At 38.3% G+C, this 13,026-nt stretch overlaps 1 protein-coding gene across 1 annotated transcript in view; it reads right to left on the bottom strand.

The window, feature by feature from the left end:
• The window catches only part of TMEM38B (transmembrane protein 38B), a 55,382-nt gene that overhangs the window by 12,552 nt on the left and 29,804 nt on the right, over positions 1–13,026 (bottom strand). The window contains exon 3 of the mRNA XM_077817937.1: positions 5,820–6,004. Within this exon, the coding sequence (XP_077674063.1) occupies positions 5,820–6,004 (185 nt within the window). The remainder of the gene's footprint in view (positions 1–5,819; positions 6,005–13,026) is intronic.

The following is a 13,026-nucleotide window of genomic DNA, read 5'->3' as shown; positions in this document are numbered from 1 at the left end:
GGCTAGGACATGGACATCCAGCAATCATCCCTCCATAATGCCAACTGTAATAAACTTCAGAGCTAAGGGTGAACCATTCAAGAAATATATGTTTGCTGACGATGTTTTAAAGAAAGTCACACCAGTGAACTGGTGGAAGTCACTTAAGCACTTGGATTCAGAGACTGTTGACGTGATAATCTCACTTTTAACAGCAGTAGCTTCTTCTGCCAGTGTAGAAAGAATATTTTCTTCCTTTGAACTAATTCATTCCAAATTGAGAAATGGTTTTGGACCTGAAAAAGCAGGAAAGCTTGTTTTTCTTTTCCAGATTATGAAAAAACAGGAAAATGGAGGTGAAGACGACAGAGTTAGCTGCAGAAGCCAATATTTTAAGTTTCTCATGCTGACCTGGCAGACAGTTGATTTTTTGCTTTGTTTTGTTTTTTTTTTAAAAAAGTTTCATTTAACTATTTTAGTTAAAAACAATTTTAACAAAAACAAACCTGATTTTATAAAACTTTATATTATAAAATATATAATTTTCTTTCTGTTGAAGAAAAACATCCAGAATACATAACATTGTTGTTTTAGTTAAATAAAACAATTTAAATATCTGTCTGGTGATGTTCTCCTCCCAATACAGCATGGCAAGAAAATCCTCCAAATATTAACGATTAACCTGTTGAACTGGAGATCGTTCACCTCCCAATGACTTCATAAAAATCTGCTTCAATTACCTTTGGTAAATGAAATAACCAAACAATCCTTCATTTTCTGATATAGCTGTAAAACTAATCTGAAGTTTTCAAAATAAATCACTTTAAAAATGTATCGTGTGTAGCTTCTAAAAATGAAACCTACACCCATCTCTGAGTTGTGAAGACTATATATTAAGGTTATAACAACTAATAAGAGTGCACTTTTATGTAGAAATCCATGATTAAATCGAGTCTTCCTGACTAGTGATTTAAATCAAATCCACCTTGAGTGTAGACAAGCCCTCACAGTTCAGCGTGCTCCTCCTATGGCTCTGCAAACTCCCTTTATTTAATGGGGGCAGGATCTGACCCCTAAAGTACAGATTTGAACATAGTCTAAAACTTTCAGTAGTGATTAGTGACATGGGTGACCCTGACACCTTAAAGAGACCTAATTGCCAAGCAGCCGCCATCTGAAAATCAGGCCCCGGTAAGGTGCCTGAAGTTGAGTACACAAAGCTTAGACACCAAAGTCATTTGTCACTTGACAATTTAGACACTGTATTCTTGTCTAACAGGAAACAAAGATTCAGTGTGGGAGAGGGTGCAGGGAGGAGGGTTTGAGGTTTATAAAAACTGGAGAACCTTTTTGGAAAGGAGAAGCCTATTCAGGAAGGGTGGACTCCACCCAAACTAAAACAGAACCAGACTGCTGGCTTGTAAAATTAAAAATGTTGTTGAGGAGGTTTTGAACTAAGGACTGGGGACAGCTGACAGGTATGGAGGAGCATGCAGCTCAGATGGAACCATCCTGTAGGGAGGCTCTAGTCACAGGGATTCTCTATCCCAGTAAAGAGTAGAGGACAGAAGTTGACAAAGCACAGGTAGGAATTGAAAAGAAGCAGTCAATTGAGAGACAGTCCCATTCAATTACATCACATAATGGCAGACAATTAAAAAATGACAAATTTTATAAGTACTCTTATGCAAATGCTAAGATGGGTGACCTTGAGTACCTGGTATTAAATGAGGATATTGATATAATAGGCATCACAGAAACTTGGTGAAATGAGGATAATCAATGGGACACAGTAATACCAGGGTGCAAAATATATAGGAATGAAAATGTAGGCTATGCAGGTGGGGGAGTGGCACTGTATGTGAAAGCAAGCATAGAATCAAATATACTAAAAATCTTAAAGCAAAGAGTACCATAGAATCTCTATGGATACAAATTTCATGCTTGAATAATAACAGTAGGAATATATTACTGACTATCTGCTCAGGAAAGCGATAGTGACTGTGAAATGCTCAGAGCGATTACAGAGGCTACAAGAATACAAAACTCAGTAATAATGGGAGATCTCAACTATATCCATACTGACTGAATACATGTCACCTCAAGATGGAATGCTGAGATCAAGTTTGTAGACACCATTAATGATTGCTTCTTGGAGCAGCTAGTCCTGAAACCCACAAGGGGAGAGACAATTCTTTATTTAGTCCTAAGTGAAGCACACAATCTGATCCAAGAGGTGAATATAGCTGAACCATTCGGTAATAGCAACCATAATATATTCAAATTTAACATCCTGTGGGAGGGAAAAATATCAAAGAAGCCCACTACAGTAGCATTTAACTTCAAGTGAAAGAGGAACTACACAAAAATGAGGAAGCTAGTTACACAGAAATTAAAAGGTACATTCGCAAGAGTAAAAAATGCCTGCAAGCTGCATGGAAACTTGTTCAAGACACTATAATAGAGGCTCAAATTAAATGTATACCCCTAATTAAAAAAAAATAGTAAGGTGACCAAAAAAGTGCTACTATGGCTAAACAGATTAAAAGAGATTAGAGGCAAAAAGGCATCCTTTAAAAATTTGAAGTCAAATCCTACTGAGGAAAATAGAAATGAGCATAAACTCTGGCAAATCAAGTGTGGAAATATAATTGGGCAGACCAAAAAAGATTTTGAAGAGCTACTAGCAAAAGATAAAATATTTTTTGTTGTTAGTTTTTTTAAGTACGATCAGAAGCAAGTCAGCCAAACAATCAGTGAAGCCACTGGACGATCGAGGTGCTAAAGGAAGACAAGGCCATTATAGAAAAGCTACATGAATTCTTTGCATTGGTCTTCACTGCAGAGGATGTGTGGGAGAGTCCCACTCCTGAGCTCTTCTTTGTAGGTGACCAATCTGAGGAACTGTCCCAGATTGAGGTATCTATAGAATTGGTTTTGGACCAAACTGAAAAATTAAACAGTAATAAGTCACCAGGACCAGATGGTATTTACTGATTAGTTCTGAAGGAACTCAAATATGAAATTGCAGAGCTACTAACTGTGGTATAAAGAAAAGCAGGACTTCTGGCACCTTAGAGACTAACAAATTTGAGCATAAGATCTTGAAAGCTTATGCTCAAATTTGTTAGTCTCTAAGGTGCCACAAGTACTCCTTTTCTTTTTGTGGATACAGACTAACATGACTGCTACTCTGAAACCTAAACCGTGGTATGTAATCTATCACTTAAATCAGCTTCTGTATCAGATGACTGGAGAATAGCTAATGTGACGTCAATTTTTTAAAAAGGGTCCAGAGCAATGTTCCCTCTAATTTTTGACAGGCCGTGCGTGCAAAAAATTTCTTCTGTGCAATTTTGTGGGCATGGTGTTTCACCATGTGCATGGGGTTTAGGATCTGTGTTCGCACGCACGTGTGCACAGCTTAGAGGGAACAGTGCTCCAGAGACAATCCTCGCAATTACAGGCCTAACTTCAGTACCAGGCAAACTGGTTGAAACCATAGTAAAGAACAGAATTACCAGACACATAGATGAACATAATTTGTTAGGGAAGAGCCAACATGGCTTTTGTAAAGGGAAATCATGCCTCACTACTCAACTAGAATTTTTGAAAGGGTCAAACAAACATGTGGACAAGGGGGATCCTGTGGGTTTTGGACTTTCAGAAAGTCTTTGACAAGGCCCCTCCAAAGGCTTTTAAGCAAAGTAAGCAGTCATGGGATAAGAGGGAAGGTCCTGTCATGGATCGGTAACTGGTTAAAGACAGGAAACAAAGGGAAGAAATAAATGGTTAGTTTTCAGAATGGAGAGAAGTAAATAGTGGGATCCCCCAGGAGTCTGTATTGGGCTCAGTGCTGTTCAACGTATTCACAAATGATCTGGAAAAGGGGGTAAACAGGGAGGTGGTAAAATTTGCAGTTGATACAAAATTACTCTGATAATTAAGTCCAAAGCAGACTACAAATAGTTACAAAAGGTTCTTACAAAACTGGGTGACTGGGCAACAAAATGGCAGATGAAATTCAGTGTTGATAAATGCGAAGTAATGCACATTGGAAAACATAATCCCAACTATGCATAGAAAATGATAGGGTCTAAATTAGCTGTTACCACTCAAGAAAGAGATCCTGGAGTCTTCGTAGATAGTTCTTTGAAAACATCCGCTCAATGTGCAGCGATACTCAAAAAAGCTAACAGAATGTTAGGAACCATTAGGAAAGGGATAGAGAAGATGACAAAAAGCGTAACACTATATAAATCCATGATATGCTACACCTTGAATACTGTGTGCAGTTCTAGTCACCCCATCTCAAAAAAGATATATTAGAATTGGAATAGGTACAGAGAATGGCAACCAAAATTATTAAGGGTATGGAACAACTTCCATATGAGGAGAGATTAATAAGACTGGGACTTTTCAGCATGGAAAAGAGATGATTAAGGATGGATATGATAGAGGTCTATAAAACCGTGACTGGTGCAGAGAAAGTGAATAAGGAAGTGTTATTTACCCCTTCACATAGAACAAGAACCCGGGGTCACCCAATGAAATTAATAGGCAGCAGGTTTAAAACAAACAAAAGGAAGTTCTACATCACACAATGCAGAGTCAAGCTATGGAACTTGCTGCCAGGGGATATTGTGAAGGCCAAAACTGTAACTGGGTTCAAAAAAGAATTAGGTAAGTTCACTGAGGATAGGTCCATCTATGGATATTAGCCAAAATGGTCAGGGATGAAACCCCAGGCTCTGCGTGTTTTAAGCCTCTAACTGCCAGACACTGGGAGTGGAAAATAGGGGATGGAGCAGTCACTAATTGCCCTGGTCTGTTCATTGCCTCTGAAGCATCTGACAGTGGCCAACGTCAGAAGACAGGACACTGAGCTAGAAGGACGACTGGTCTGACCCATTATGGCCATTCTTATGAGAATCCACTTTCTTCCAGGATCATAGATGGCAATTTATATATAGGCATACACATATGAGGGAGAGAGCAAGCGCACACCCACACATCCCAGAATAAAATCTAGAAGACTTCCATTATAGGGAAAACAATCAAAGATTACTAGAAGTATGTGTGTGAGAGTGTAGAGGAAATAAGGCATAAGAAGAATGTGCCACTCTCTGTTCAGTAAATTCTATAAGAAACCCAACACAAGTTAGAATTACTTTTGTTAACGTGTCTGTGGGCTCCCAAGCAGAGTGGAAATAAACTATAATGCAGAGCTAAAAAAGTAAAGCCAGAGCTGAGCCAGTGATGTCTACTGTAGTGGGATATAAAGTACAAAAGTAAAGCAAACACTGCTGCTCTGAAGTGCACAATACATTTCTAGATATAATATGTTGTACTTATTTAATTTAGGAGACAACTCGATTAGATGAGATTGAACACACTAGAGGAATTTTATCTGATTAAAGTATTGGGACATACAAAAAAATTAGAAAAGTAACAATCCTGCTATATAGAACCGCAACTTCTGTAAGAACGGTTCCATTGGAAAGTTAATGATTATAACGATCAAGTTATATAGTAGCCTTGTTGATTCCTTTTGTCATCAACCACCAAATCCTAAAGATACTTACATGAGTACAGGCTTCTTCCTTCCTAAGGGCTAGACACGGTTCCCTCCAAAGCCAGTCAATGCCATCCCTCATCTAACCAGAGAAATTGCTGCACAGACACACAGACTTTCCCTCCTCGAGGGATAACAGTCTGAATTTAAGGCTACCACTCCCACACAGTAGATCATGGTGTTATTGCTAAGACCACATGGTTCACAATTTAAATACCACTTTAAAACTTCACAATTCATCAGAACAAGAGATTTTACACATTACCTCTGGCCCAGCCAACAGCTACCATGATAAGCCAGGCATTTTTGTAGTGACTGTTTGCATGTGCAATTCCAGCTGTTACTTTCCAAGTCCTTGTCACTTCTTTCATTCCTGCAACCATCAGTCGAAGAGGCAGAAAGGAAAAGCATCGGTAGACTATGTCATGTGGACAAAAAAATACAAGATACCTGAAATTTAGAAGAAAATTTCTATTTAAAAATCTCTTTGCAAGAAAGTTACACTCCTAAAACAGCTTTTAAAAATAAATTTTGGAGTATAACTAAGAGTTCTTTAATATTATCCCTATACTCCATATATCTTTTAGTGCTTTAGGTCCAAACTGAAAATTAGAATATTCCCTTTTTAGAATTTACCTCATTAAATCTCTTTCTGGGTATTTATACTGCACCCATCACCTGATATTTGAGCACCTAAAATAAGGTCATTACACAAAATATATAGTCCCAAACATCATAAATTGTTTATCAAGGCTTCCTTAAAGTACAATAAAACAAATTGAACCCATTCTTGGAATGGAACACATTTCTTTAAGCTTATAGATCACCAAGATTCCTCTCTTAAGTTGCTATCCAGCTTGAATGTTGGTTTATTGTTTAAAAAAAGTAAACTTTGTATAAACATTTGAGCTTCTTTGGATTGTTAAAACAGTATTGGAGCAGAATGGGAATTCACTTATATTTAGACACAGGGCTCTCATACTGCCAGTGACACAAAATTATATAACTTTAGCAAGACTGCCATCCCTTGTTAAAGTCAATACCAGTTGTGATTTAAAGCTATTTTCAAATACATTTCACTTCTTACAGTGAGTAGTGCTTTTAACTTTTTGGACTTTCAGATTATGGGGCTAAGCAAACTGGTGTTGTTTTCTTTAAAAGAACAACGCTGGTATGCAGTGTTCCAAATTTAAGGACTCTACAGCCATGAGCTCCAATTTATCCAAAATGGGCTCTTTCACCCCACTTGCCATTTCCACCCCAAGCGGACTGGACTTCAAGATGGTCCTTTGTAGTCTCATGTTTTAACAATTCACGGACACTCATGTTCAAACAATTTACTTTTTATAACAATACCAAAATTGTAACAAAAATCTTATATCTTTTACTTTCATAGCCTTTTCATTTTTAGATTATACTACCCTTTTTTTATTTAACTGGGTTTGATTCACAGTCATAGGTCCAGTGCCTTAAACTGAGTGCACTATTGTTGTGGACTGTATACTTAAATCAGTCTTTACAGTTTCATTGCTGCTCAAGATGGGGAATCATGTACTGGACGTGAACTGCAGACCCTTAGCCCAGCCCTAGCCCCTTGGAAATCAGTATAGCTGCTCCAACACAATAGGACAAGAAACAGTTGGTGTGTGGAACTCCGTTTTGTCCCTACTCAGTTCTTCTGGGGAGCGAGTCTTTTGGCTAGGCCCTGAAAGGAGTAAGCACCCTCCTTGCAAAGCCTAAGATCTATCACGTCTTCCTATTTCTTGAGACTTATGAAATAGGATTCCAGTACCATTGCCTGTGACTATTCTGAAGACAAAATGCCACATGAAAGCTGTGCTCGGTACTTGCTGGCAGAGGAGCGGATCTAGGTCTTTGCAGGAATTAAACCCATGTCCTTGAAATCCCAAGAGGGAGAAGAGGAGGAATAAAAGGGAGGAAACAGTGATGGGGAAGTTGAAACTGTTGAGGCACATATTCAAAAAATCTGGATCTGCCCCCTGTAGTTTTGAATGCCTTCCTCCAGTGCAAGAGTAGAAGCCCTTTCCCAAACAACAGAATTGAAGTTCTGGATTCAATAATTATGACTGTGACTGTATGCAATCACTGAATATATCTGAATAGCAACATACGATTGAGGATACTTTAGCATAATCTAAACCTTTAAAAATGAGACGTGAAAGGACTGAGTAAAATAATTTGTATGATTTCATCTGCACAATAACCTATTTCTTATGTGCAACAGATGTCACTAGTTGCACTACTGTGTGATTACCGTTCAAATAAGAGCACATCCGCATCCACTTTTTTCTTTTGCACTGACTAGTGATCTGTTTCCCCCCCTCCTATATATGAAAGCAATTATTGAACTTAATTGTTCCATGGTGTATAAGAAAGATTGATCATGCATCAGTGCATGACAGTGTGGATGCAGATTGTATGCGCAAAAAGAAAGGGAGGACTTGTGGCACCTTAGAGACGAACAAATTTATTTGAGCATAAGCTTTCGTGAGCTACAGCTCACTTCATCAGATGCATGCAGTGGAAAATATAGTGGGGAAATTTTATATACACAGAGAGCATGAAACAATGGGTATTACCATACACGCTGTAACGAGAGTGATCAGGTAACGTGAGCTATTACCAGCAGGAGAGAGAGAGAGAGAGGGGAAAAAAACCTTTTGAAATGGCCCACCTTAATTATCACTACGAGTTGACAAGAACGTGTGAGGAACGGGGGAAGTTGAAGAATTGCAACTTTTAGGTCTGTAATCGAGTGACCAGAGAGACTGAAGAGTTCTCCGACTGGTTTTTGAATGTTATAATTCCTGACGTCTGATCATCATCAAGGATCTGCAACCTATCCTGAAGGACGACCCATCACCCTCACAGATCTTGGGAGACAGGCCAGTCCTTGCATACAGACAGCCCCCCAACCTGAAGCAAATACTCACCAGCAACCACACTCCACACAACAAAAACACTAACCCAGGAACCTATCCTTGCAACAAAGCCCGTTGCCAACTGTGTCTACATATCTATTCAGGGGACACCATCACAGGGCCTAATAACATCAGCCACACTATCAGAGGCTCGTTCACCTGCATATCCACCAATGTGATATATGCCATCATGTGCCAGCAATGCCCCCTACCATGTACATTGGCCAAACTGAACAGTCTCTACGTAAAAGACTAAATGGACACAAATCAGATGTCAAGAATTATAGCATTCAAAAATCAGTCGGAGAACACTTCAATCTCTCTGCTCACTCGATTACAGACCTAAAAGTGGCAATTCTTCAACAAAAACAACTTCAGAAACAGACTCCAATGAGAGACTGCTGAACTGGAACTAATTTGCAAACTGGACACCATTGACTTAGGCTTGAATAAAGACTGGGAGTGGATGTGTCATTACACAAAGTAAAACTATTTCCCCATGTTTATTCCCCCCCGGCCCACTGTTCCTCACACGTTCTTGTCAACTGCTGGAAATGGCTCACCTTGATTATCACTACAAAAAGGTTTTGGATTTTTTCCCCCTACCCTCTCTCCCCCCTGCTGGTAATAGCTCACCTTACATGATCACTCTCATTACAGCGTGTATGGTAACACCCATTGTTTCATGCTCTCTGTGTATATAAAATCTCCCTACTGTATTTTCCATTGCATGCATCCGATGAAGTGAGTTGTAGCTCAAGAAAGCTTATGCTCAAATAAATTTGTTCATCTCTAAGGTGCCACAAGTCCTCCTTTTCTTTTTGCAGATACAGACTAACACGGCTGCTACTCTGAAACCTGGCAGATTGTATGGTGCAACTGCTATTTACAATAGCCAATTAAATCTCTGGATATTGAATATATTAATTCTGGCCATTGGTAAATTGTAGTCACATATTGGGGGTAAGAGTTCGATCCAGTACTAAGGCTTTTTTTAACCTGAAGCGTTCTGCAAAAGGCTGCAACTCTGCATGCCACTATGGTCAGTCATGCAAAATAAAAATCACAACTGAACTAAAATACTGAAGTTAAGAATGTTAAATGGTCAATGAACAACTGAAAATCAAGGAGTTCTGCTCAGATTAGTCTTCAGTTTCACAAAATGGTTATCTTTTTAAAATCAAATTAATAATTCAGTGACACTTGATCTGCATGTATGTGCGTATGTTTAAGAATGTGTTAATGAATAAGCCAAGCACTACCTATTGTAAGTGTTATAGGTATTTTTAATCCATTTTATAAAAATTCATGGTTTCCTCCATCCAGCCCAAGGGAACATTTTAATATTTTGTTTCACTATGCCATTTGTAAGTGATCAGTGTAATAATTACAAACTACATATGCAAAGTATTTGTAGCTGAATATTGAATTGCTAACATTTACTTTCACAGCATTCTCCCATGCTAGTGGTTCCTTCATATAATACTACTGTAGAGTGACAGTATCTACACTGGACAAAATTAATTCTTTTGTAAGCAGGTGTCGCAGTAAATGGAATTTCACCTCTCTACTCCAAGGGATTAATTTGCCTTAATATTTTTGTACTACTCAGCCTGCTTAATAACTAACTTATTAATGGAAGTTATTAAAAAGCCCATAAATTGTGGGGAAATCTAAATGGATTTTACCAGTTTTAGGTGTTTCGTGTTCGTGCTGTAATTATGAAGCATAGTATTTACATTTTCAATATCAAAAACAAAATAAAATAGTTTATTGAAAAACTAGACCGTGCATAGCATTCTGTGGAACAATGGCAGAATCATCCACAGTTCTCTACTTCTTGTTATTTTCTACTATCCTCCAAACACTACTATTTTATGCAACTACCAACAGCTACCAGTAGATGTTGCTATGCCACATAATGTTTTAAAATGTTATTGATCCTGAATTACCAGATAGAGAAAACAAAGTGTCACATTACCAGTTTATATATTAAGGTATGAATTCTGCTTTATTTTACTTTAAGACCAAATAGGAATCATATAATAAGTCAATGTAAAGTTCTAGTAGTGAGCAAGAATGACAGGTTTTTTACATAACTAATAGTTCTAAAGGTTTCATAATGTTTGTACTGAGTCATGAGCAATAAACACCATTTTCACTTAAGTCTGATTTAACAGTACATTTGGTTTATATACTGTTGTCTTTGCTCTTTCACATCTTTTGGTGCATTGTCAACATAAAAAAAGTCATGTGTGAAAAAGGTATACCTATTCTAGTCACATGTAACACTCAAGATTACAGAATATACATTTATCTATTTCTTTCCAGTTTGCATACCATTTTACTGTTTTCCCTGGATGCACCCAAACAGGAATCTGTCCTTTATGCATCTCATTCAGCAAGAGTACGAATTTTTTAAAATAAAAATGTTAATTTTATAACAGGCTGCAATTATAAAGCCAGTAGGAGGACTGAGGGGAGACCTAGTACCTGATACTGTTTAGTCTTTTATAATTGACTAGATTTCAAGGAGACTATGTCCTTAAAGAAATTAAATAGTTAACTTTCTTGTAACCAGTTTCTAAAAGTAAATTCTAAGTAGGGATTTGTGAGTTTGAAGTTTTGTTCAGAAAATATATTTTAAAGGAAATTAAACTACAGTATATACTCGTTCATTAGCCCATTCGTTTATAAGCCAACCCCCCAAGATGGATAGGTAAAAATAGTAAAAACCTGTATGACCCTTTCATAAGCCAACCCTATATTTCAGGGGCTGGCAAACTTTGGCTCCTGGCCCATTAGGGTAAACCGCTAGCGGGCCTGGATGTTGCCACTTCCTGCAGCTCCCATTGACTGGGAACAGCGAACCGCAGCCACAGGCAGCTGAGGGGCTCCATGCCTGCACACACTCCAGGTAAACACAATGACAATGTATTAGATATTAAATTCAATGATTCCACAGAGTTTAAAATCATCAAATTTTGGTGTAAACCTGTTTAAGCCGACCCCTGCTCTTTGATGTGTCACTTTATCAAAAATATTCGGCTTATGAACAAGTATATACGGTAACAACTGTTACAAGACTACATTCAGAAAGTAGTTTTCATCTCTTCCACCTGAGTATGTCAATGAAAACTCATTTCATTTAACAAAACGAGCATAAAATAGAATCATAGGACTGGAAGAGACCTCAAGAGGTCTAGTCCAGTTCCCTGCACTCATGGCAGGACTAAGTATTATCTAGACTATCACTGACAGGTGTTTGCCTAACCTGCTCTTAAAAATCTCCAAGGATGGTGTCATAAAGGGAAGGGTAAACATCTTTAAAATCTCTCCTGGACAGAGGAAAAACCCTTTCACCTGTAATGGGTTAAGAAGCTAGGATAACCTCGCTGACACCTGACCAAAATGACCAATGAGGAGACAAGATACTTTCAAAAGCTGGGGGGAGGGAGAAACAAAGCCTCTCTCTCTCTGTGATGCTTTTGCCGGGGACAGAACAGGAGTGGAGTCTTGGAACTTAGTAAGTAATCTAGCTAGATATGTGTTAGATTCTGATTCCTTTAAATGGCTGAGAAAATAAACTGTGCTGAATGGGATGTCGATTCCTGTTTTTGTGTCTTTTTGTAACTTAAGGTTTTGCCTAGAGGGATTCTCTATGTTTTGAATCTGATTACCCTGTAAGGTATTTACCATCCTGATTTTACAGAAGTGATTCTTTTTTACTTTTTCTTCTATTGAAATTCTTCTTTTAAGAATCTGATTGCTTTTTCATTGTTCTTAAGATCCAAGGGTTTGGGTCTGTGTTCACGTATGCAAATTGGTGAGGATTTTTATCAAGCCTTCCCCAGGAAAGATGGTGTAAGGGTTGAGAGGATTTTCAGGGGAAAGACATTTCCAAACGGACTCTTTCCCAGTAATATACCGGTTAGACATTTGGTGGTGGCAGCGATAAAGTACAAGGGCAAAAGTTAAAATAGTTTGTACCTTGGGGAAGTTTTAACCTAAGCTGGTAAAAGTAAGCTTAGGAGGTTTTCATGCACGTCCCCACATCTGTACCCTAGAGTTCAGGGTGGGGAAGGAACCTTGACAGATAGAGATTCCACAACCTCCCTAGGCAATCTATTTCAGTGCTTAACTACCCTGACAGTTAGGAAGTTTTTCCTAATGTCCAACCACAACCTAAACCGCCCTTGCTTCAATTTAAGTCCATTGCTTCTTGTCCTATCCTCAGAGGTTAAGGAGAACAATTTATCTCCCTCATCCTTGTAACAACCTATTATGGACTTGAAAACTTATGTCCCCTCTCAGTCTTCTCTTCTCCAGACTAAACAAACCCAATGTTTTCAATCTTCCCTCATATATCATGTTTTCTAGACCTTTAATAATTTTTGTTGCTCTTCTCTGGACTTCCTCCAATTTGTCCACATCTTTCCTGAAATGCGGTGCCCAGAACTGGACACAATACTCCAGCTGAGGCCTAATCAGCACGGAGTAGAGTGGAAGAATTACTTCTCATGTCTTATT

Source organism: Eretmochelys imbricata, chromosome 5, assembly GCF_965152235.1.
Source record: "Eretmochelys imbricata isolate rEreImb1 chromosome 5, rEreImb1.hap1, whole genome shotgun sequence".
Classification (NCBI taxonomy): Eukaryota; Metazoa; Chordata; order Testudines; family Cheloniidae; genus Eretmochelys; species Eretmochelys imbricata.
Note: the sequence above shows the minus strand (reverse complement) of the source record. Positions and strands in the feature narration are given on the sequence as shown.